The 26644-nt window shown below is 34.0% G+C and overlaps 2 protein-coding genes across 3 annotated transcripts; both read left to right on the forward strand.

Moving 5' to 3' along the window:
* Positions 1-21526: 21526 nt before the first annotated feature.
* LOC110915130 (glutathione S-transferase T3-like) lies at positions 21527-24592 on the forward strand. Of its 2 annotated transcripts, XM_022159772.2 has the most exons (3): positions 21527-22097; positions 22143-22264; positions 22476-24592. In XM_022159772.2, the coding sequence occupies exons 1-3, from the start codon at positions 21862-21864 to the stop codon at positions 23222-23224; spliced, it is 1107 nt and encodes a 368-aa protein (XP_022015464.1). In that variant the 5' UTR covers positions 21527-21861; the 3' UTR covers positions 23225-24592. The 2 variants fall into 2 exon arrangements, with proteins under 2 accessions (XP_022015464.1, XP_022015463.1); XM_022159771.2 differs by having other exon boundaries at positions 21529-22264.
* LOC110920300 lies at positions 23664-24428 on the forward strand. The gene has a single exon (XM_022164518.1). The coding sequence runs from the start codon at positions 23664-23666 to the stop codon at positions 24426-24428; it is 765 nt and encodes a 254-aa protein (XP_022020210.1).
* Positions 24593-26644: the final 2052 nt, after the last annotated feature.

Raw genomic sequence — 26644 nt, forward strand, 5'->3', positions numbered from 1 at the left:
TCTACAGCCAAACACGCCCCATCACGCTAAGCACCCCACCCGCGTGGGCGTGTTTGGGCGTGTTTTCGCAAGAAATCCCCTTCTAGCGTGATTTAAAACAAGCTCAAATGGAAAATCAATGGCCAATCAGATGTATCCCTTTTTTTCTTGGCCAATCCCCCTTTTTTGGTTAGGTTTTTTTTTTATTTAATTCTTTAAACCCCTTTTAACATAATACCCGCATCCCCAGAAAAACGCTTAATAATACCCCTTGCTGACTGAACTATCATATGGCGGAAAACGCCCAAAAATAAAGGCATTATTCACCCTTACCACTATTCAAAAGATTGTTATTTGTCAACATTGACCTCGGGAAAAGGTGATGATACTAACATACATTATAGATTTAAATGAAATGCAACCGAAAGGTTTTAGTATGCCAAATAACTAACATTTTGAATTTATTTAAATAAATAACAAAACCGACAAACTAGAATAAGACTAATTATTAAAAATCTTAATGGTATTAGTTTTAAAAGTTATGAACTCGTTTTTTTCATATGATATGTATTTACAAAGATTTGCTATGATTCAGGCATTTGGGACGCATGGGCGAACGAACAACCTTCAATGGTTGAACCTACAAGCAAAAATCCGGCATATGGGTACCAAATTTGAAAAAGTTATATACTTATGGTTTTAGTGCATTACCCACATACACAACCAGCCACACATAATATGCATCCAACTTTATTTATATATCTCTTCTAATATATGTGGCTATGGTTATTCTTGAATTAAATTATATTATATTCAACCATAATCACCGACCGTTTTCCAGTGATTTTTTAAGCACCGACCACACACAAAAATACATATATAGAGAGAGACGGATGTTCTTTTGAAATAATAATAATAATAATAATAATAATAATAATAATAATAATAATAATAATAATAATAATAATAATAATAATAAATTTCGTTTATAGAATCTACATTAGATATATGTTCAACTTATGTGTAGATGATGTGGGTAATATGATTTGATGTAGTAACGTGAAGAGAAACAATCTTTGTTCTAGATGATGTGGAATTCTATCGTCTACATTTATGTTGTTATCCTGTTGCATATGAAACATGTTATCCTTTTAATATAGTTTGATTATTAATGATACTAGGTGATGCCCCGCCCGCGTTGCGGGGCGATTGCCGAATAATCCTCAACCAATTAAAAAACAGTACTATAGTTTTGCAAGAAATAAAAAGTAAAAAGAGTGTTAGGCAGCTCTTTGACACGATTTTTAGTTGATGGCAAAATCATATTTTTATTTTTACTTGGGGGAAAAATCAAAATTTTGTTCCCGAGGGTAAAATCCTAATTTTTAGATAGGAGAAAATCATATTTTTATTTTGCACTGGGGGCAAAAACGTAATTTTGAATTGAGGGTGATATCGTAATTTTGAACCGAGGGGAAATTCGTAAATTTTAGCTGGGGGCAAAAGCATAAATTTATTTTGAACTGTGGGCAAATACGTAATTTTAAAATGTGGGCAAAACCGTAATTTTAAAGTAGGTATAAAATAATAAACTGGTGTAAAATCGTAAATTTTGAGCCGGGGGAAAAACAAAATTTTATTTTGAACTTGGGCGTGAACGTAATTTTAGTTGAGGGTAAAAGCGTAATTTTTTTACCGAGAGTGAAATCATATTTTTTAGCTCGGGGCAAAAGGGTAAACGTATTTTGAAGTTGAGGCAAAACCGTGTTTTTAACTGGGGGCAAAAACGTAATTTTAAAGTGGATATAAAATAATAAACTGGTTGGTCTAATGGGTATTGCTCGCCGCCCATTTGAACCAATGGCACATATTCAAGGGCAAAAACATAATTTTAAAGTGTGTATAAAATAATAAACTGGTTGGTCCAATGGGGGAGGGGCGGAGGGGCGGCCGCCCATTTGAACCAATGGCAAGGTGATACTATTCCCTGCCATGTTGTTTAATTGCTTCTACTGTTTCTTCACTTCAATTAGACTATGGGGTATGGGGCGGGGCTTGGGGCATGGGTTGGGTACAAAGGCCCAAGTCACCATCCTGGGTGGGCTTGGGTTTCGGCGTGGCACCTTAGGCGGGGGTTTCAGCTCGGGCGTTGGGCGGGCCTAGCGGTGTTCCGTGGCCGGCTCTCATTGGCTGGGTTGGCTAGGCTATAGGTGGCTAGAATTTAAATTTAAAAAACAACCGTTTGGCTAAGCCAAACCCAAGCGGGCTAGCCACGCCCCGCCATACCGACCCAACATGCAACTGACCAGCGGTGCCTCTCAAAGTACACGTGCCAACCCATGACCGAACTCCCGCGCCACCATAGTACACAGTCTTATTAGAATAACAGGATAATACTATTTTTTATTTGTTACTGTTTAAAATGGTACTGTTCAAAGCGTTGGAAAATTAATATATAGGGTAATTCCTAAAGAAGATCTTCTCATACATAAAGGGTATCTTTGGCAAAAGTATGGCTGGAAGCGGGTGGCTGAAAGCTTATAGCTGCTAGCTAGTGGCTGTAGCTTTTTAGCAGGGCCGGCTAACCCGTGCCGTCGCACAAGGCCCAAGTTTTCAAAGGGCCCGAAAAGTTTTATAAGCTTTTATATATATATTTATTAAATTATATATTTAGTACGTATATCATTTATTATGCATAAAAATGTTGGTGGTGGAGTGGAAAAAGCCATCTTAAGATAATGTTGAGGTCTTAAGTTCAAGTATTGGCTCCACCACTAAATTTTTATTTTTCTAATTCATTTTCTTTTAACCACAATTTTGGGCCCAATTCTTTTTGTCGTCCGGGGCCTAATCTTTTTTGTGAGTTCTCGGAGACGGCTATGGTTTTTAGATATATTTAGATGTTTGGCAGATTAGTTGAGGTTTCTAATAAAATGTATAAAATGACCATAATGAACATAACTAAAAGGTTTATTATCTTTAGAGGTTAAAATAGACATTTTTTCTCTAAAAGCTTGTAGCTCCTTCTAAACGCTACTAATAAAAGCGTTTAACCAAAAGCTTCAAACTCCTAACCTAAAAGCTTTAAGTCCTTCAACCAAACAAGGTTTTTTTTTTATTAATTATGAGCTTTTTCTTAAAAGCTTAAAGCTATAAGCTTCTAAAAGCTTCATGTCAAGCTTACCCAAAGTGTTGCACTCCGGCATACATTTGGCTTAGAAATAACTTTTTCCACGAGATTATTTCAACCAAGTATCATGTTCAAAGCTTAGGTTTGCGGACTTATACACGACAAATATGTGAATTCTTGTTGTCTCCTGAATATTTTCTTGGCAAATTGGATTTAAATAATTCAATCTAGCTGTTTTTGGCCAATAATAATCTCAACTAAGTTTATTCTCGGCAGTGGTCCAACTTGTTTCATTTTGTTTGTATAATGGTCCGTCGTTAAAAATAATTTAACGAAGTTAAGCTTTTTCCAAATTACAAACCATTGTTTTAGGGCTTTTGACTAGAACGAGAATACGAGTCGATTAATGTAAAACTTACATAGAAACGGTGCTCCAAACGTTTTGTTAATTGGAAGTTTAAACACCCGACTTGAAGCACCGTTTTCGTCGTTTAGAGCACTATTTCGAGGTAAATTTAACATCAATCAACTTGTATCCTCGTTCTGATTAAAAATCCTAAAACATCAGTTTCTAATTCATAAATAAAAACTCAACTCCGTTATATTATACAAACAAATGAAAAAGGTTGGACCACTGGCGAGAATAAACTCAGTTAAGAATATTATTGGCAAAAAACACCCAGATTGGTTATTTTAATCCAATTTGCCTATATTCTTTACATAGTTATGTTTAAAACTTAAAAGATATATGTGTATATGTGTGACATACAAATGAGATACAATGATCAATAAATATTTAAACATATAGTATTATAACCATCCTACAACTATAGCGCTCACTAGAGTAACCAACCTATAACTCTACATATGGTTGATGGTCATCGACATTATTCTAACGTTTAGGGTGTGATGTGTGCTCAACGTACAAAATTGACTCCTTATCGTAACAAATACGTGATATTGAACCAACACAATCTTGTGAGCCAAAATTTTCTTTCGGTGACCACTTTTAATGCTAGTTAAAATCAATACTAACCAAACATCTACACTTTGATACTACATGTTTATCATTTTAAAAATGCGTATCATTTTAGATTTTTTTATGTGAACTTGTGGATGTAGCTACTCCATACTCTTTCCCAAGGATAAGAAAGGCATAAACAAACTCAAATTTACAACCTCCTCCAACTTGATGTGGTCCAAGACAACTACTACTCTTGATGCATATATAATCTTTTAACTTCTATTTCTAAATAGGTCTAACGTTATATTGTGTTTCATTGGTCCTTAAAATCTGTTATTTTGTCTATTTTAGGTGCCATTTATGTTCCAAAATTGTATTATTGCACAAGTCCATAAAGGGTTTTATAGGAAATATATATGGCATTGGCTATAGGAATTGGAATATGGCATTGGTTAGAGCATATACCCTTTTGTGACTTGTGATCAATATAAATCTGTCACTACCACCACAAAATATAGGCAGAGGGGCCCAGTGGAGGCAAGAAGGACCACAACCGCCAACCGGCCAGCAAATGAGTTGAAAACTTGAAATAGTAAAACCCACGTGGCGTATTTGCCACCAAGTTATTCATCTATACGGTAAATCAAATGTTAACTTTTTAAAGGATAAAAGCAGGGGTCTTCATTCTTCAATATCAAATAATCAGGTTTTTTTATATCTGAAAATTTTAGATCGTGAATATATTCAAAATTTCTAGTACGAATTCGGATATTTAAAGAGCATCTGAATTTATAAAAGATAAATAAAAAAAATCATTTTGTGCATAGATTAAAACTAAACATGTGTTTGATTTTACAAATTTCCAACATTAAAAATATATTTTAAATATTCATTAGACCAAAACTAAACATTTATTCGATTTTACAAATTTCCGACGTTGAAAACAAGAAAGATTAAGTCCACAACTTTTGCTATTTTTACTATATTTCAAACAAAATATAGCATTATATAATATATAGAGTTAATTACATAGTTAGTCCCTATGATTTGCACAAAATAACATACCTGGGTACTAATAGTTTAAAATCACCTTCTAAGGTATTAACTTTTGATTTTGTAACGTTTGGAGGTATTAACTTCTAGGGTATTAACATAGTTAATCCATGTGGTTTGCACAAAATAACATACTTAGATACTAATAGAATGTGATTTTAAACCTACAAATAACGTTAATACCTCCAAACGTTACAAAATGAAAAGTTAATACCCTAAAATGTGATTTTAAACTATTAGTACCTAAGTATGTTACTTTGGACAAACCACATAGACTAACTATGTAATTAAGTCTAATATATATTTACTATTTTTAGTTTTCGAATAATCCGATTAACCGAAATTTTTAGTAACTCATATCTTAATCCAAATCCAAAAATTCGGATTATTCGATTTTCGGATATCTGAAATTTCAAATATATCGAATTCGGCTTCGGATCCGGATTTTTTTTGAACACCCTTAGATAAAAGTGTAAAACCAATATGAAACGAGCATAGTATATTCCTAGGAACCCCTCCGTTCGGGAAAATGAAAAAAAATAGTGGAAACTTTGTATGATTTGAAAAAAAAATAGTGAGAATTAATGAAAATCTAACAAAAGGAACCCCATGAAAAAAAATCTTAATCCGCCGCTGCATATACCTCATTCTACCAAAAGGAACCCCATGAAAAAAAATCTTAATCCGCCACTCCATATACCTCATAAATTAAGGTTTTTTTTTTTTTTTAAATTCATCCCAAGGCATATACCTCAAAAATTAAGGTTTTTTGGTTTTTAAAATTCATCCTAAATTGAGTATATATTATCAAATCAGTGTGACATAACGGAACAATTAAAGATAATCTAAGTGATCAATAAAAACTGAATGAAAATAACAAAACTGGTTGAAAAGACTGTTCAGTTATAATTAAACATGATCGATATGGATCTAATGGTTGAAATTTGTTTTTTATTGGACACTTGTCGACAACGATCATTGTAATTATGGGATATTGTAGCATTCATTAGTACATGTTTTCTCCACAAATATGTTCAAATGTATCATATATATGAAATTACGCACGTTATAAAACTTAAAACCCTAATCACGCATGTTGACACAAAACATAAACTCGAAACACTTCCATAATCACGCATGTTGACACAAAACATAAACTCGGAACATCTACTTCACAAACTTGGAATCATCTTCATTCTTTGAACTTAAACTCGGAATCTACTTCACAAACTCGGAATCATCTTCATTCTTTCAACGTGCGTACTATGTTTTCAACATGCGTAATTTCACAGCGTACGCTCATACGTTAAGCATTAGTGTTATTTGCACAAACTATAAATTAAAAACTTCATTGAAATATGTAATAGATCAAGGGTCTGTTTGGTATGGGGTAATGGAATAGATGAGATAATGGAATGGACGAGGTAATGGAATGGACAACGGAATGAAATGGATCATTCCATTCCATTGTGATGTTTGGTTACTCATATGTGAATAGAATGAATTATTACTTTGTACAATTTGATAAACAAAAAAAGATGAAGTAACGAAACACAACTGTATTAAAAACGACAAAAATATAATTGACTCAATAATAATAATAATAATAATAATAATAATAATAATAATAATAATAATAATAATAATAATATATTAATGATAAAAAATTAGTAATAGATTTTTCATATATATTAATATTAGTATGAATATTAATAAATATAAATATAAATAGAAATAAAAGTATAAGTATAAATATATTAATAATAATAATAATAATAACATATTCCTTTCCAGGGAATGGAAAAAAAACACCTACATACCAAGGAATGGAAATTATTATATTTGGAAGGAGTTACATTCCCTTGGAATGCTCCATTCCATTACCACATGATAACCAAACATGTTTATTTTCATTCCATCAGAATGATCCATTCCATTCCACCTTCCATTCCTTCATACCAAACGCTACCCAAGTGTTATTATCAATTGAAAATAATAATAATTGCATTTCAGTAATTTCTTGTATTGTGTGGTAAAATAAATAAATTACAAAAACTAACTAAAATTTTCAATGTATTATTAAATGTCTCAATAATGTTTCTTTAACTGCAAAGATGAGGACGAATATTTCTGTAACGACTAATCTTTTCTACTTCAATATTCCATATGTCCTACAAAAGGGGGTGTATTAAAAGAAAAGTCAGAATACTTATATTTATTTAATAAATAACAATCGAACAGTTTAACCATGTATATATGCATTTTTAAGGGCATCCACGTATCTAAATATTTAAATACTAAATAATATTATACTTTAAGACTAGGGCTGTAAACGAGCCGAGTCGAGCCGAGCTAGACCCAGCTCGAACTCGATTCGAGCTGGCTCGGCTCGAGCTCGAATTTCAAATCGAGCTGAGATTTGAGGCTCGAGCTTGGCTCGATTAGAATTCGAGCTAGCTCGGCTCGGCTCGATCTAGCTCGAACTAACAAAGAACCGCAAAATTTATTACTTAAAAAGCCCTTAAAATGAATTTCTTCATAGCCTAAGGGCCATAATTGCCATTTAATTTAACCATATGGCTAAATATGCAAATTATAAATAGTTAATTCACTTTCTTCATTGTCTTTACCTACTTTTATAGGGGAGATACTCCATTACTTTTTGTTTTCTAAGCGATGTGTGACAAAAAATGAAGGATGTAAACCTTATCGAGCCAGCTCACGAGCTCACGAGCCGAGCCAGGCCAAGCTCGAGCTCGGCTCATTTACAAATCGAGTCGAGCCGAGCTGGCTCGTTTAGAACCGAGCCAATTTCGAGCCGAGCTTTCTTCGAGCTTTTTTCGAGCGAGTTTCGAGCGAGCTGCGAGCCACGAGTTTTTTGAACACCCCTATTTAAGACCGGAAAAGAAAAGATCGATCTACATTTCAAGATAAGAAAATGATTTTTTTTTTCTAATACTACAGCTTTTCTTATAGGAAAGTTTTGATTGGTCGAAGTTTTTTATTAAAAAAATATTAAAATAAAAATAAGTGATATAAGTAGCTCTAGAAAATACTTTAAAGCTTTTAATAAACTGCTTATGTTATCTTACATTTTCGGCCAGTTATACGATTAGTTTGTCAAGCGTCTTTACATGTATAAAAGTAAGCAAATTTTAACCCTATATATATAAGCTTTTAGTTTTTAACTTAAGTTGATAGCCTTCACCCCTAACTTAAATTAGTTTTATCAAACATACACATGAAAAGATTTAACTGGTTACGACTGACGCACTTGTAATCATTATTCATCATAGTAAACTACGTTTATCGGATGTAAGCTACGTCTTGTCTTAATCCCTTGATATCACCATCTCGATGTAAGCTACGTTTATCGGATCATGTTGGTCAGCAAGGCCATAAGTTTTTCTTCACATATCTTAATATTAAACAAAATATATACGTGTAAAAATGATCTTGCTTAAATTTGAACGGAAAACCCTTTTCTTAAAGTGAAATATTATATGCTTTTTATATTTTCTGAAAAATATACACATTTTTTCAAAGCATTCATGATGAAGTATAACTTTGTTAATATATATTATCATTGTGATAGTTGTTTAGATGCAAAAGTTCTTTTTAACCGACTATCTGGAACAATATTATTTGTTTATCAAGAAGGCAACTTTTATTATATTATATGTTAAGTCAGGCAAAAAAAATATTATTTTATATTCAGTCAATTATAATTTTCATTTGATAAGAACCCTTTTAAAATTTAGCTTAAAAGGATAAGAAAAGTAAAGCAAGCATCAGTTACACACCCACACATGTGTAATCCTTTTGTCACCCAGTCACTACTTGCCTTTATTCCCATAAACTTAGTTTAATCAGCACTACACATGTTTATCGAAAAAAATTGTTACCAGGAACATTGGCAAGTCAAGTTACTTTCAAACTATTGGAGCTTAATGTCTAAAAGCTTGAATTTAGTCTAGTATAATCTATATCTATATATAATAAAAAACAAACCGAATGAACAGTGAGGGAATATTTATTTTTTAAATTAAAATTAGAATGGAATTATTAGTAACATCATTAAATCATTAAGAGATGAGCAAATGGTATCGGGTATAGGTACTGTTCTCTAATTTACTAAACCGGTGTATTTTCGGTACCGGTTCTGCACAGGTATTCACCGGTTTTTACCCTCAAATACCGGTGTCGTACCAGTACTGACCGATACCGAACCGTACCATACTAGGTATATTCGGTACCGGTACCCACTTTTGGGGATTTCGGTAATGGTATTTTCGGTACCGGTTGATACCGAGCTCATCAAATCCTGTAGCAACGCAGGTATTCACTGGTTTTTACCCTCAAATACAGGTGTCGTACCAGTACCGACCGGTACCAAACCGTACCATACTAGGTATATTCGGTACCGGTACCCACTTTTGGGGATTTCAGTAATAGTATTTTTGATACCGGTTGGTACCGAGCTCATCAAATCCTGTAGCAACGCAGTAATGCAAGTAATTGCACCGTTTAGATTATTTTTCATACACACAGTAAGTAAACTGTATTTCGTTTAAATGACAACTTATTTTGCTTTTTTTTTTTTATCTTTTTCTGTAATAATTGAATTATAGCATGTAAAATTAACTTGGATTTTTAGAATATTGATGAGCAAATCGTATCAAATCCTGTAAACGAACCGGTATCGTATCGGTACCAAATTTACTATACCAAATCATTTTCGGTACCAATTTGGTACCCACCTTTTGGCGTTTTTAGAATCGTTACTTTCGGTTCGACACCGATCTAGCACCATACCTGTATTTATTGATTTTTACCTTCAAATACCATACCGTATTGTACCGAGCATTTTCGGTGCCGATACCTAATTTCGATGATTTTCTGGATCCGTACTTTCGCTGCCGTTACCGGTACCGAGCTCATCCATATTTTAACCTGTTAGCACCGTAATAGTTGAACTGAAAACAACCGAATTTCCAACGTGTAAGACGTGTGGGTCCTATTATTATATATTAAGTTATTTAAAATCGTTTTTTATGACGGAGTGGCTATCCTTACCACGTCATTTTATTTATGTTTTTATATTCGGTATCTGTTTGCTGTTGCTGACACGTTTTTCGTAGTCATTGGGTCACGCCGCAACGCGCGAGCGGAAAATAACTAGTTAAACTTAAGTTTTAACTTGGAACTCATTTAATAAAATATCACCAAGTTCATATATCAGACTCGATTAAGCTAGTAGATTTGAATAAGTAAATAATTTATACGTACACGCATAGTAAACAATATGACCACTAGCCTCTAAGAAAACGAATAAACCGAGCTTGAGATTTATGAGACGACAATAACGAAATTAAAAAGAAATATGTCTACTTCTAAAAAGAAAATATGTAAGAGACCACAATCACGAAAGTAAACATTGACACACTCACTTTACTAAAATGAACATGGATTGTGTTTGGGGTAACGCAATCTCTGAAATCCATGCAATCTTTGCGCAAAGACTAATATTATTCAGCAAATAGAAACTTGACACGTGTAGAGTTTGCGTCTAAGATTCAAATTTGCGTCTGAGATTGTACCATGGATTTTTGCACCTACTTTTTTTCTTTTCCATTATGATTTGAAACGAGGATAACTTTTTTCATAAGATAGCGTTTTTTTATAGATAAAACTACACCAAATTAAAGATAATAAAAAAAACTTTTTAATTTGATGTAAACTTTTTTAAAAATATTAACGTATGAAAAGTTATGCTCGTTATAACTCGTGATCAAAAAGTAAAAAACAATAACCAAGGATGATGACACGTGTCAAGTTTCTATTGGTTGAAGAGTATAAGTTTTTACCAGATGCTAAGATTGCATGGAAAGGATTGTGTCTATCCAAGAGCAATTCATGTTTATTCTTATAAAGTTGATGACTCAATGTTTAATTTCGTGATTTTTTCTAAAGTTAAACATAGCTTACGTAACTTGTTTTTTTTCAAACGTTTCAAATGGGTAGGCAATAAAAATACGTTGACAAGTCATGAATAGGTTGTAATCAACATTAAATGGGTTATAAATAAGTTCACAGATTTTAAATAAGTAGGTTTCAAAATTTTATATAATAAATAAAAGTGTGAACAAAATCTGATTATTTCTCGTAATATCATAATGTGAGGAGAAAAAAAGGTATATTATAAAGTGGAAGATGCAATAATCAATGGCCACAAGTGAGGTGTGTCAGGCATGTAAGGGTGATCTAGCCACAAAAACTAATGGTGCTGACTCAACCCAAGCCTCTGATCGGATGACCACCTATTGACTCAGCATTCTGGTGGGTCCCACCTTCTGCTTTTTCCAATGTGTTTTACCTTTTAATCACATCTTATCCAACCCAACATCGCCACATCAGCTTCTAGTCTCACCTACATTTCTCTTGAATATGTTAATCATTTTTTAGTATTTTATACCAAAATATTATCTTATAATAATCGTATGTATTATAACTTCAACTTGTACATGACTTTATAGCTTAGTGGCATTTTAGGGTTGGGATAAAGCTTTGCGACCAATAGGTCCTGAGTTCGATTCATACAAGGGGGTTTTCTCATATTTATTGGGTTTCCTCCTGAATTGGTGTATAGTCATTATGCCTAGTGGAGATGGATATGATCGGGTGGTTCCGTTGGTGGCACGATGATAGTCCAATGTTCCGTCAGTGATCCAAATTTGCCGTTCAAAAAAAAAATTATAACTTCAACTTTTTTTTAAACGGCAAAGAAACTCACGTGTAAATCCACCTTGTCCGGTGCTATATCCAAGTTTAACTCATCGATTGCTGTGAGACCGTACCCCCTGATAAGCGAGAATCAGATGGAATCCGTAAACTCTCGACCCATCAGGTTCAAACCCGAGATTAAAGCCTAGATTCGGCCCGTCACCCAAATGTACATCGAAAATGGCCCAAACAGGAATCGAACTTGCATTTCCACTAGGAAATGGCAGACCTATTGACCGTTAAACCAACATCCCAGGATAAAATAATATTATAATAATAGTAGGTATTATAACTTCAATTTTTTTGATGAGTGAATACATGGCATGGTTATGTTTCGTGTAAAAGTCATATTAATATGAAGAAAAGTAATGCTATTCGCAATCTATGTATGTAATCTTTTGATGACTGTTTACTTGTTATTTTCATCATAAACGGTTTACGACCAAGTGACCAACAACTATTCATAGTAAAGAATCATCACATTTAAAGGAAAAACTAGGAAGGAAAGCTGCATGTGATATATATTTGCTTTTGTAATGTTCAAAACCAAATATTTTCTTCATATAGACATTCGAATTTTTGAATAAAAAAATAGTTAAAGCTAGTTGATGTAAATCGAGATCTTGATATAAAAGTAATAAAGTGTTTAAAAACAGATATGTCGATGTATGTAAAGATAGAACATGACATTAAAAAGGCATGTACATGTAAATATGTATTAAGTATGCCATTAATTTGAAATTGTATTTGTGGAATTTTGGTCTTCAAATATCCATGCATAAATTTACATATATTTTTAGCTTTTACATAGTTCAATTCTAGAGCTTTTTTTTTTTAATTTAAGGCAGAAACATAATATGATTTTCTTTATACAAGCTTGTTTTTTAATAATACAAGTTTGAATATTAATAGCTTTTATTATAAGTTGGTGTGCTATACGTAGATGTAGCATGTAACTATGCATTTGGAATTTACACCAGGCATGTGACAATTATTGGAGAGTTTTCGGATATAGGTGATAACTATTAAAAGGACAAGTGCAAAACAAAAGTAATTAAAAATAAAAAGGTACTAGATAATTACTGGTGTAAGGTGCTAAATACAACTACAAATATAATCATCACATCAGATTTTTATAAAAATATAAAAAATACTTATTTTCACCTATCCAACCTATAAACATTCTTACCGGTATTTACATCAATACATCATTACCACGTTTTAAAGTTTATTTTAAATCTTCGAATTCTTTTCATAATCAGTCCATTTGCTATTTTTGTATTATTAAAAATACAAAAAAAGTAATCAAATAAAATTAAAATTAAAAAATTAAACTCAAATAACTAAAACCATAAACAAAATGATTGAATAAACAAGAAAAAAGTGTTCCATATTTTTATTTTATTACTTTCTTTCGGTATCGGTTAAGAAAGAAAAAGAAAAAAACATTTGTATTTCAGTTTTGATGAGTATATATATTATGAATTTGTAACATGTTTGTCATGTTGTCTGTTGTATCTTACGCATTATTGGTTTAATGTGCATGATATGTTGGTACATTTGGCTTTTCAAGTTGTTTTCATTTGTGGGTATTTAAGGATTGTTTCTTTTCTTTTTTTTTTTTTTTTTTTTTTGGTTTTGGCTTCACCTTGAAGCTTTTTGCTTCTCTCTGCATGCCATCGACCAAAGACCACCGCTTGGACTTGCATCTGCCTTCTACGATGGCCTGGCCGGAATTGCTCCTATTGTTTGCCAAGATAGATTATTGCGGTTTTTGTATTGGTTTCGATTTTTTTTGGGGTTTCGTCGTCGTTAAAAACAACGCCTTACGCTTTGGTTATGTTTCGACTTTTATGTTGGGGTTTTATGTTGCTATAAAAGAGTTTTTGGTTCATGTCTTTTTTTTTTTTTTGAAGATGAAAACTTACACGTCGGTGTTTCTGTTTTGACTTTTTTATTGGGGTTTTGTGTTTGTATGAAGGATTTGTTGGTGCATGTCATTTTTTATGTTAATCGAGGTTTCATTATCGAACATCTGATGTTGTCGTTTATCTTGGATTTTGGTTTACATTTCTTTTTGGATATTTTGATGAGAGATTTTTAGGATTTTTGTTTGCGATTTTGTTTTGTTTTACTTTTACAGTTTGTTTGACTGTTCATTTTAAGGGTCTGTGAAGGTGTAATGATAATATTCATTGGAGATCTGTTGTAGTTTTACAGTTTGTGTTCATCTTTGTGATGTTTGTTCGTTGGGTCGATGAAGATGACTTATGGCTCATCGGAGACCATTAGCTACGATGTTGCTTTGGACTTGGCCTGCTAACTTAAATTACAGCCGTCTATTGCTTATGAGCTTTGTTTTTTGGTTATTTTGATGCTGATTATGGCCATTTGGGTGTGCAATATTATTTACATACTCTATGTTGGTCCTATTCTGTTGTTGTTGGCTGATGTACAACTCGGTTAGCTTAACTGGTTCAGAACAGTCTTTTTCCGAGAGCCATAACTGGGATGTTGGTAAAGATTTGGCTTGGTATTATATGTTGTCGCCATCCTACACCTTTTAACTTCATTGTTTAAATGTCTTTGAGGGTTATGATTGTTGTTGTATACAACCTTAAACTATTGGGTTGTACATGTGTGATGGTCGTGTCGATTCTCAACAGTTCCATGTATTTGTTTATGTATTTCTATATTATTAGTTTACACACCTTTGAGCTTCGTTGTTTAAATGTTTTGTTGAGGATTATGGTTGTTTGTGCATACAACCATAACCATAAACTGTTGGTTTGTGCATGTGCAGAAATCGTCTTGATTCTCAACAATTTGGCTTCTTGGAATAGTTTGATGTTCTATATTTGTTTATTTATTTATATATTATCGGTTTGCAAGATACCTAGCCTATGTAATATGCATGGTGTGTTTAATGTTACTATTTGTATGATGTTGTAGTGATTTGCTCTCGACGTCATTTGGAAGCTATTATTATGTTGACTAGGTAGACTTTCTAAGTTTCAACCGTGTTTTCTCTATGGTCGTTTTAGGATTCAAAATGGGCCAGCAAAAAGAAAATTTTAAACGGCTTCGTAACGACCTTCGGTTCAAGTTCAATTCGTGGGGCCAAAAGGATATAACCGTAAGGCTGAACAAAAATCATCCTACGGTGGTGTCTAGAAGAAGAAAGAAGGTTGGGGTCCAAAAAGAGACAGACCGGCTAAACCAATTGGAGGACCAAACGCTTAACAAAGACGAGATAACCGATTGTGTCATGAATATACATTAGCATGACTTAAGCGAATTAGGTTTAGTTTTTTAGTTTAGATTTTTTTTTTACTTAGTTTAGAAAAAAATGCATTTTTTTACGATTGTACTTTTCGTAATCTTTAAAATAATAATTTGTCTTTAAATGTGTTGTGTTTGATTGTTTGTTTCCCTTTTATTGTAAAATTGTTGTTTTTGCTATCGAACTTCAGTGCATCGCGGCAGGGCGTAATTCTAGTTATTTTTCAAATATCATTTGAGGCTCATCTACATACGCGCACGTCTCCACGTGCGTAACTCCAAATGTTGCACTCCTTTAATGCTAATTTGTTTGTTGCTCATTCCATGTCATCCAAGGGTCTCACCAAGTGCGGTGTATTGGGTATCTTCTTATAAAACTAAAAGACATAAAAATTCAAATAGAACTAACTTAATTAGCATGAAGGCGCAAATGAACCATAGAAAATGCTAGTAGTACTATCAATCTATCACCACAGTAAAGTTGCTTCATCTTGAACAATCATGCTATAGTTTGCTAGAACGTTCTTATCAATTCTAGTCCGATAACTGTTTTTCTTGTTAACCATAGCTTTACGAATTAGGGTTCTTGAGGAAACTGAAAACAAATTTTGGAATAGGAGATAGACATGTCATATTTAGCTTGAAGAGAAGGAGGCATATAAAATAATTTAGCTTTTGCCTTATGTCTTTCAAATTTCGGTTGGAACTTTACATGTACATATAACAATCTTGGTGTCACACTTCTTTCAGTTCTTCTTTAACTTAACTAGGTTTAAAGAAGTTTGCCGCGTTGCGGCAAATTTCTTTTGTTATTTAGTCTGTGTTTACAAGTGTTTTGAAATCATTACGAGCGTGTTGCAAACGAAACTGCTGACAAGAATAAAAAGAAAATGTAGAAAAAACACTAAAAGATAACCGAAAGAAAATCAACCAAAAAAGTTGTATGGTAACGATGTTGTTCGTATGAAATCGGTGGTCAGAGATGAGCAAATTGTTCTGGATACCGGTACCAAATTTGCCGAACCGAAAGATCTTAAGTACCAATTCGGTACCGACTTTTAGCATTCCTGGTACCGGTTCACAACCGTTTGTTACCTTTATATACCGGTACCGTAACCGGTATTTTCGGTATCAGTACCGATTCTGTACCGGTTGGCACCGAGCTCATCCCTACCCCTGAAACTAAAAAAAGAAAAAATTAAAAGTTGAAAAAAATCAACATAAAAAAGTTGTACGATACCGTTGTTCGTAAGGTAACCGTGATCTGGGATGAGCAAATGGTACCGGGTAGCAGCACTGAATTTCCCGAACCTAAAGATTTCTAATATCAATTCGGCACCAACTTTTGACGTTTTCTGTATTCGTGCCGGATTTTACCTTCATGTACAGATACCGAACAGGATCGTCCCGGTATTTTCGATACCAATACAGGTTCGATACCGATTGACACCAAGCTTATCCCAGCTCCTGATATGAAAAAAAAAGATTAAAGATAGAAAGTAAAGAAAATAACTATTATTATAATTTTAAAATAATTTAAATATTAAAAAACAATATATTATTATAATATTAAAATTAAAATCACTATTCATTTTGTTTCTTTTATTAATAACTAGTTGATGCCCCGCCCGCGTTGCGGGGCGATAGCCGAATAATTCTCAACCAATTAAAAAAACAGTATTATAGTTTTGTTAGGAAAAAAAAAATAAAACGATGAAAAGACCGTAGTTCTGAGCTCAGGGCAAAACTATAGTTTGTCAGGATTAATGAGCGAATGTTAGGCAGCTCCTTGACATGGAAAAAAATTTAATCCAGTCAACCAATTAAAAAACACTTTTATAGTTTTGCTAAAAAAAAAACTAAAACGATAGCAATACTGTAATTTGAAGTGAGGGCAAAGTTGTATTTGTTGACTTGGGTAAAATCGTAATTTGCCAAAAGTTAAAGTGATGGTAATGCTATAAATTTGAATCGGAGACAAAATCGTAATATAACTATGCACTAAAGATAAAATCGTAATTTTAAGCTGGGGACAAAACTATATTTTTAATTTAAACTCGGGCAAAATCAAAATTTTGAAATGATGGCAAAATCGTAATTTGAATTGGGGGGCGAAAGCATAGTTTTATTTTGAAGCAGTCAAAAACATAAATTTAAACTTAATGCGAAATCATATTTTTTGAAAAGGGCGAAAATGCAAAGCCGTCATTTTTAGTTTGGGCAAAAGCAAAAATTTATTTTTAACCGGGGCCAAAATTGTAGTTGTAATATGGGGAAAATAATAATTTTGAACCGAGGGCAAAATCGTAATTTTGGGCGAGGGACAAAAACGTAATTTCTTTTGAAGTGGGGGCGAAAATATAATTTTATTTTAACCTAAGGACGAAATCGTAATTTTAAAGCGAATATAAAATTTTTAAACCGAGGGCAAAATCGTAATTTTGAGCGAGGGACAAAAACGTAATTTTATTTTGAAGTGGGGCGAAAATATAATTTTATTTTAAATTAAGGACGAAATCGTAATTTTAAAACGAATATAAAATAATAAAGCCGTTGGTCCAATAGGGGAGTGCCACTGTAGTTATTTAGAGTTCTGAAATGAACTCAACCCTATACATATATATAGGGGTGTGTGTGTGTGTGTGTGTATAAGGGAGGGTTCATTGGGGAACACTAAAAAAGTGGGGAACAGCGGGGAACCGACTCAAACGAACTCCGATTGGACTCATTCCAGCGGCGTTGGAACCGGCTCGTCGAACCCTAACTAAGATCTCTTAACCCTGAACCTTAAATCCTAACTCCTAAACTTTAAACCCTAAAGCTAAAAAATAAGTTTTGTTATCAATCAATGAAAAAACACTATTATAGTTTTGTTAGTAAAAAAAACTAAAACGATGACAAGACCGTAGTTCAGAGTTCAGGGCAAAACTGTAGCTTGTAAGGATTAATGAGTGAGTTTTAGTAAGCTCCTTCACATGGAAAAAAATTAAATCCAATCAACTAATATAAAAAAACACTTTTATAATTTTCCTAAAAAAACTAAAACGATAGCAATACTGTAATTTGAACTGAGGGCAAAGTTGTATTTGTTGACTTGGGTAAAATCGTAATTTGCCAAAAGTTAAAGTGATGGCAATACTATAAATTTGAACCGGAGACAAAATCGTAATATAACTTTGCACTAAGGACAAAATCGTTATTTTAAGCTGGGGACAAAACTATATTTTTAATTTGAACTCGGGCAAATTCAAAATTTTGAACTGATGGCAAAATCGTAATTTTGAATAGGGGGCAAAAGCATAGTTTTATTTTGAACCGGGCAAAAACATATTTTTAAACTTAAGGCGAAATAATAATTTTTGAAAGGGGCGAAAATGCGAAATCGTCATTTTTAGTTTGGGCGAAAGCAAAAATTTATTTTGAACTGGGGCCAAAATTGTAGTTGTAATCTGGGGAAAAAATCATAATTTTGAACCGATGGCAAAATCGTAATTTTGAGCGAGGGGCAAAAACGTAATTTTATTTTGAAGTTGGGGCGAAAACATAATTTTATTTTAAATTAAGGACGAAATCGTAATTTTAAACGAATATAAAACAATAAAACTGGTGGTCTAATCGAGGAGTGCCAACCAAAATTAAAAATGAGTTTTTGAACCGAGGGCAAAAGCGTAACTTTAAGCTAGGGGCAAAATTATAATTTTATTTTGAGCTGGGGGCAAAAGCGTATTTTTAAACGAAGGACGAAAGCGTAATTTTAATCTGGAAATAAAATAAAATTAAAAAAACGTTGGTCCAATGGGGGAGTGCCAGGCAGCTGCCTGGCACTATTTTCGAAAGATTTTTTGTGTTTTTTAGATTTTTTAGGTTTTTGTAGGTTTTTTAGGGGGTTTAGCTTTATGATTTTGTTTTCAGCATTTAGTTTGGGTGGGGGGGGGGTAGTGTTGGATGTACCATCACTCGTGAAAGTATTACGCACACCACCGCCACCATACTCTATCACGAGTGAAATTTATAATGCGTGAACCATATCACGCGTGAACAATTTGTTTTGAATTCAGTTTTGTAAGGACGAAATCGTAATTTTAAAACGAATATAAAATAATAAAGCCGTTGGTCCAATAGGGGAGGGCAAAAGCGTATTTTTAAACGAAGGACGAAAGCGTAATTTTAATCTGGAAATAAAATAAAATTAAAAAAACGTTGGTCCAATGGGGGAGTGCCAGGCAGCTGCCTGGCACTATTTTCGAAAGATTTTTTGTGTTTTTTAGATTTTTTAGGTTTTTGTAGGTTTTTTAGGGGGTTTAGCTTTATGATTTTGTTTTCAGCATTTAGTTTGGGTGGGGGGGGGGGGGGTAGTGTTGGATGTACCATCACTCGTGAAAGTATTACGCACACCACCGCCACCATACTCTATCACGAGTGAAATTTATAATGCGTGAACCATATCACGCGTGAACAATTTGTTTTGAATTCAGTTTTGTAAGGACGAAATCGTAATTTTAAAACGAATATAAAATAATAAAGCCGTTGGTCCAATAGGGGAGTGCCACACAGCTGTGTGGCACTATTCCCCCAATCTTCCTTTTGTTATAGTAGAGAATATTAATATTAATATTAATATTAATATATTAAAGTAATAAAGTAATAATAATATCTTATTACTTTAAAGAAAAATGATTCTAGCAAACTTTTTTTAGAACACGGATGTTACTCTACATTAGATCATGTGTAGTGGTACGCATGAATAATGTCTCTATCTATGGGCATTGTGTGTCATGTAGCAGTCCAGTCAGCAATGAAACATTATGAAACGTTTTTTTAAATGGGTGTAGTGGGGATGTGGGCATTGTGGGACATTATGTTTAAAAAGAGGTGTAAATAAAATTAAATAAAAATAAAACATCAAAAACTTTATTGGACAAACCTGTAAACACTACCTGTGATTGGCCAAAAGAAATGAAGAAAGGCGTGGAAAAAGAACGCTTTGGGCAATTTTTTTGTAAAAACGCCTAGGGGCGGTTATGGGCGTGGGGGAGAGCGTTTTTTAGGGAAAAACGCCCAAAACCCTCCACTACGGATGGTCTTATTTGTCTTATACTAAAACCAAGACTTCCTACCTAAGACTCTAAGGGTGAACGGAATCGTATCGGTAAACTGCCGGTAAACCACTTTACCGAAGTGGTAAACCACTGCCAACATCAAGTTTACTGATCAAGCTAAAGGATTTCGGTGAACCTTCACCGATTCGGTGAGAGGGAGGGAAGAGGGGGAGAGATGGGTGTGTGGTGTGGTCCATTACATCTCAACCAATCACACATTTTTTCATTTTTTTTAAAGTTTACTTAAACCTCATTAGGTGAACCATCGCCAACGTTTTTGAGCATTAGGTAAACAATTTAGATGAATTGACAGACACTGTCTGATTGGATGAATGGAAGTTTATCTATTCCAAATGTTTAACCACTCCCTTTACGCTAAGAGACATACATATCCGAGCTAGTTTCACAATGGATATTAGTAATATCTAGAAGACATTTCAAAAAGCAATTTCATTCTATCTCAGTTTTCACATACTTAATCGAAACTGCTAGAATTCCTATGTACGCTTTGCGACGAAAATTCAGTCAATTTCTTTTCAATTCAATTGCAATGGTTTTTGACCATTTTATTTAATATTTAAAATGATATGAATTTTACATCGAGATAGATGGTAAACGGACAACAAGCTGCAACGCTACCCATTTTTGAATAGTAAAACTAAGTTTTTTAAAAACTACGTCCATAAATCTTGGGGTCATAACATTACTATGCATCTCGACTAAGTAGGTCCACAGCCTCTGGCGCTAGGAAACCAAAAAAATATCAAAAGCAACTGTGATAAACACGTGCTGGTTGTCAAGGCATGCTTTCTCGTGTTTGGTTATTTTTCCCAAAGCAACCTTTAAAACAATCTGACCCACCGTGAAAGCACTACCCCGTAAGCCCACAAACAGGGAAACCCCTATTAGATCCACACATCCATGTTTTCTTCCTACCCATACAAGACTAAAATGTCAGCTCGTCTAAGGGTAGATCTTCCTTCCAATGGGTCAGTTAAGAAATTAACGGGTGCCTTTTTTTTTACAAAAATATCAGCACGTCTGAATATATCAAAAAGGACATCTATAACCAAATCATGTCGGTATTTGATTTATTAGAGTAATATAATATTCCAGTTCAGTATATACCAAAGCATAAAATAATCAAAATAGTGTAGTAGTTTATACGGTTATACAAAGGCATCTGTTTTACCCATATTCTTAAACACCTCACCTACCCTAACCCACCATTAGACCCCCCGTAACGGGGCGTTTTTTTTAAAAAAAATTGCCAAATAACGCCCAAAAACGCCGGAACCCCCATTACACGGGGCGTTTCCGGGCGTTTTTTTTTAAAAAAAATTGAGTTGGCGTGGTTATTAAAACGCTGTTAAATTGAAAGGTGGCAAAAATTCGACCGTTGCCAACGGTCAAAAACTTATTTATTTTTTTTTTTTAATTCTAAATTTTACCCACTATATATATATCAATCCATTTTCTTCATTTTTTTATAAACTTTCTACTACTTTCTAACCCACTCTCTTCTACTACTTTATAAAAAAACCTCCACTTTCTCCTATTTATTTACAAGTATGCATCCATACCGACCCCCGTTTGGTGGCCCCGCAAGACCCACGAACCCGAACACAACCCAACCGCAAACCCCGTACAACCTACAAGACATGGACCCGAGCTTTTTAACTTACGCGGCTTTCTTGAGTGGCGCCTCTCCTTTTGTTCCTCCCACCTACGGCTTTGGTCAAGCCGGCGGGTCGCAACCGTCACAACCCGAACCCGAATCCGAACCCGATGTCGAGGTCGTGCCGGAGTCGCAACCCGAACCGGTGCAAGACAAATCGAAACGCGGCAGAAGGTCGCATAAAAAGAAGGAAAAGGATGAGCCTCGACGTGCAAAAACAACCATTAAATGGACGAAGGACGAGGAATACACGTTGAGTCGGGCGTGGCTCGATATTTCGGAGGACGAAGATACCGGTATATTCTGTTTTTTTTTTCTGTTTTTTATTTTTCTGTTTTTTTTTTGTATTTTTTATATTCTGTTTTTTTTTTTCTGTTTTTTTAAATTCTGTTTTTTTTTTTTCGGTTATTTTTTTCTATTTTTTATAATCTGTTTTTTTTTTTCGGTTATTTTTTTATATTTTAAATTGCAACTAATATTTTTTATTTTTTGTTTTTAAATTTGTAGCAAACTTTCAAACGGGCCCCGTTTTTTGGGATAGGGTGCGTGCACTCTTTTATAGCTCGTGGGGTCAAGGCGAGCATCGGGACAAGGATTCAATTTCTAGCAAATGGACCGACATCAACAACAAATGTCACGCGTTTCAAGAAGTTTACCAACGTAACTACGACAATCGCCCGAGCGGTGAAAGTGACGTCGGGGTTTTAACAAAGACTTTGGAGGAGTTCGATCGGACGAAAAGCCCTTTCACGTACTATAAGTGTTGGGAGCTTCTACGAAAAAGTCCAAAGTGGGCGCTTGTTAATCCAATGACGTCAAGTAGTAGACGCCGGGCTAAAAGGTCAAAAACGTCATCCTCCGCCGACCCGTCAACTCCGACATCCGATGCCCGTAATGTTAATTTAAATGAAACGTTGGACGTCGACGAGCAAATTCAAGAAGAGTTGGCCCGACCCACCGGTAGAAGAAAGGGAACGGGGAAAAAAACGGTCGAGTCGTCTTCCGATCTCGAACTAAAGGATGATTTCGAGGAGATGAACCGTCGTCTCCAAGATATTCGCGACCTCGGCCACAAACGTTGGGAGATTATGAAAGACCGAGTAGTTGAAACCAAAAAGTTCAACGAGTTGCAAGAGGCGCGACAAATGGAAAAGGACATTGAGTTTTTGTCCAAACCGATCGACCACCTCCAAGGCGACGCGTTGATCTTGGCTCAAATGCGTCGCCAAAAAATACGAGAAAAATATGGACTTTAGATCATCTAGTTTTTTTTTTTTTTTCGGTTATTTTAATTTTCTGTTTTTTTTTCTGTTTTTTTTTTCGGTTATATTAATTTTCTGTTTTTTTTTAGTATTTTTTTTCAAGTATTGTAATTTATATTTTAATTTATGGAAGACTTTATCTTTTATATTTAAAAAAAAAATAAATGTAAAATGATTGAGTGGGCATTATTTGGATAATGCCCCACTACACCTTTTTTTCCTATAATGCCCAAAGTGTGACTAGGCGACACGTGGCGGATAATGCCCCATGTTGGGGGCATTATTCTTGATTACCATTACGCATGGTCTTATATATCCACAAACCATCCTTCCTCTTCAAACCCTCTCACCTCATTTCAATCTCTCTCTCTCTCTCTCTCTCTCTCTCATCTCTTCAACATTCACAAATCCTCTATCTTCATTGAACATCGTTATGGAAATTGCAGAGCTCAATCTCATCGGCGACTTCGAAGCCGGAATCAAATGCTTACAAAACCCCTCTCTCCTCTCCAATCTTTCTTTACACAACAAACTCCCCCAGTACAGTTTCTGGACATGTGGCGCCTTACTCATCGCCGTTTTCGCCACTTTCACTAACCTATTTAACAAAATCAACCTCTTTATACACCAGATCCGTTTCAGATTCTTATCCTCCTTTCAAACCTCATCCCCTCAGCAAATTCAATTCGACGATGATGATTTCGATTTTGACTTTTCCGATGACGATATAGACGATGATACGCCGTCATCTGTAGCAGAGTCCGATGATGAAGATTATGATTCTGAGGACACCCGTGTGAATGAAGTTTTCCGTGTTGAAGGTAGTGGTAGTAGTTATTTTAACGATAACGAAGGGCAAGAAGGTAATTTCACTCTCCGGCGGCGTAACCGGTTCTCGTGGTCGGATTTTTCAGCCGGAAAAAGTGTTGTACAGTTATGGGATAGTTTTGGTTTAGGGTTAGATTTTGAAGACGATGATGATGAATCGGGAATTGCGATATGGGATTTGAATCGGGATGTGAAGTTGAGCTCCGGGAGACGGTGTCAGGTTCCGGCGTCAGTGGCGGAGAAGGTTGTTCTGACGGCGGAGATGGATGGGAGTCACGGTGGTGTCGGGTTTGGTACGTATGATTCTCGGATGGGTGTTACGTGTCCGGCTGTTTGTGCCACGTGGCAGCCACGACGGAAGGTGGAGTGAGCGAGCAAGGAGCGCGTGGTTTTACGGATTATGTTATTCGTTTATAACTATGACCATGCTTGAACAGGATCTGTTCTATAAGCTCGTAGCTTTGTATTCGTATGTAACAGCGGGCATTGCCGATGAATGAAACGATGTCGTTCCACATATTGTGGGATTCTTAATTTCTTATTGCTAGTTTATGTTTTTGTTGGGAATAATTGGTTTCTCTTCATATCTTGTGGTGTATATTAATTGAACATATTGATTTAAGAAATAATGATGTTGTTAGATGTGTATCGAACAAATATGTATAATATTATGATAAATGATAAAGTTAATCATATGAAGAAGAAATGTTGTGGTTGGAAGTTGGAAAGTCCACACAATTGCAATTAGTAGTTTGGTACAAACTTAATGGTGTAGGTCAAGCTTCTAAAAAATGTTAGGTTGGTCGCTTTATATTTTCTATTTAATATTATTATATTAACCATGAATGAAGCGTACTATGTTTATTTTAAGCGAAATTCATGTTGTCAAAAATGTTGTTGTACAATCATTATCTCTTTTATGTTTAGTAAAAGTAAAAAGGTGGTACAAGAATTATGTATATGGCACCTATGGTATGGTCAATCTCACGATTAGCATGTGATAAATGGTTGCGACATATGGTCACCACTCCTTTTTTAAAGAACCAATTAAATACCATGAAGGTGAAAAACGAGTCCACTAGATAGTTGTTCAATCCGTCTTCCTCACAACCTTAAAACCATTTAAAAAAGAATTTATCTCTACTCTCTATCTCTCTCTTCAATTCACCTATACAAACCCTTTTGAGTTCATCTTTACATAAAAACGACTCGTTCCTCTTTCAAATCACACACTTATCTCAAAAAACACTCCTATACGAGGTATTTTTGAAGGGTATATAAATTCAAGAACGGGTTAGATATGGTTGGGACCAAAAGGAAAAACAATTGAGACAAAAAGTTGCATCAGGTAATGCTCGGTCCGTTCTAGTTCGGGTCACTTCAATTTCGGTTATTTTGACAGAAGCTCGTCTATGACCTTTTATTATAAGCTAGATGTGTCTAGACATACGAAATGTAAATCTAAAATGTGTAACAGATTCTAAAAAAATGTTATTTAAGTTTTAAAATTTGTATAGTTGATTTACGTAAAAAGGTTTTTTTTTCAAAGATGAAGTAAAAGTAAACCCCAATTATATATATTGTTAATGAGGGCTAATAAATACTAGCTTTATTTTTATAATAATATATAGTTTTTAAATTATTTTATTATTTAATATATTATAATAATTTATTATTATATTTACTATTAATAACGTATTTTTTGTTTCGTTAAACATATATTTTCTTTACCTTTTTTTAATAATTGTTTTTTTTCTTTTTTTAACATATATTAATTTATCCATTAATTTGATACTTCTTTAATAATTTACGTTTATAACTTTTTTTTTTAAATTAAGTACGTAGTTGTGCTTGATTTCTTTTCCTGGCATTCCGTTATAAGTTTTGTTAAAAACGAAGTTATACTAAAAATAAAGTATTTATTTGGTATCATAAAATGGTACGATGATAAACAAATACTTTATTTTCAAATCACGTTTGTTTTACATTATCATTTGCTCGGTTTCGCTGCAACGCACGATATAAAAAAACTAGTACATTATTAGACCATGTGTAGTGGGGCATTATAGGGAAAAAAAATTGGTGGGGCATTATATATAAAACGCCTAACATGGTTTGTGGAATGGTTGACTGGGTTTGACCCACCAATGAGAAAATAGTTTGCTTTTTTTTTTTTGTTTAATGATTAGAAGGGGCATTATCAGGCATTATTCCCACTATGCCACTTTTGCAATAATGCCCCATACTAACTGGACTGACATGTGTCAAATAATACCCCATAATGAAGGCATTATTTTGTTTAACCGGTACACATGATCTTAAATAAAAATATTTTAAAAGTGATAGGCCCAATTTCCCCCTTGATAGTGATGCCTCTTGGCTTTTTCCATTTATTATAATTTTTATTTTTTGCGAATAGGACTCATGATTGGACAGCCAGAAATTTTTATTTAAACAAACATATGAAAGTGCAAGTCTTCGCATAAATTTTGTTGTTATTTAAATTAAATCTTTATATAATAAATATAACTTACCTATAAAAAAGTATACAACCAAGAAATGCAGCAACTAGAAGGAATAGGATTG

Source organism: Helianthus annuus, chromosome 16, assembly GCF_002127325.2.
Source record: "Helianthus annuus cultivar XRQ/B chromosome 16, HanXRQr2.0-SUNRISE, whole genome shotgun sequence".
Lineage (NCBI taxonomy): Eukaryota > Viridiplantae > Streptophyta > Magnoliopsida > Asterales > Asteraceae > Helianthus > Helianthus annuus.

What these genes read in the sequence shown, in the direction of transcription:
- LOC110915130 (XM_022159771.2), top strand. Translation starts at nt 21,862, where the DNA reads ATGCATCCATACCGACCCCCGTTTGGTGGCCCCGCAAGACCCACGAAC. An exon ending in TTCGGAGGACGAAGATACCG is followed by an intron (nt 22,265 to 22,475) that starts GTATATTCTGTT and finishes TTAAATTTGTAG; the next exon opens with CAAACTTTCAAACGGGCCCC.
- LOC110920300 (XM_022164518.1), top strand. Translation starts at nt 23,664, where the DNA reads ATGGAAATTGCAGAGCTCAATCTCATCGGCGACTTCGAAGCCGGAATC.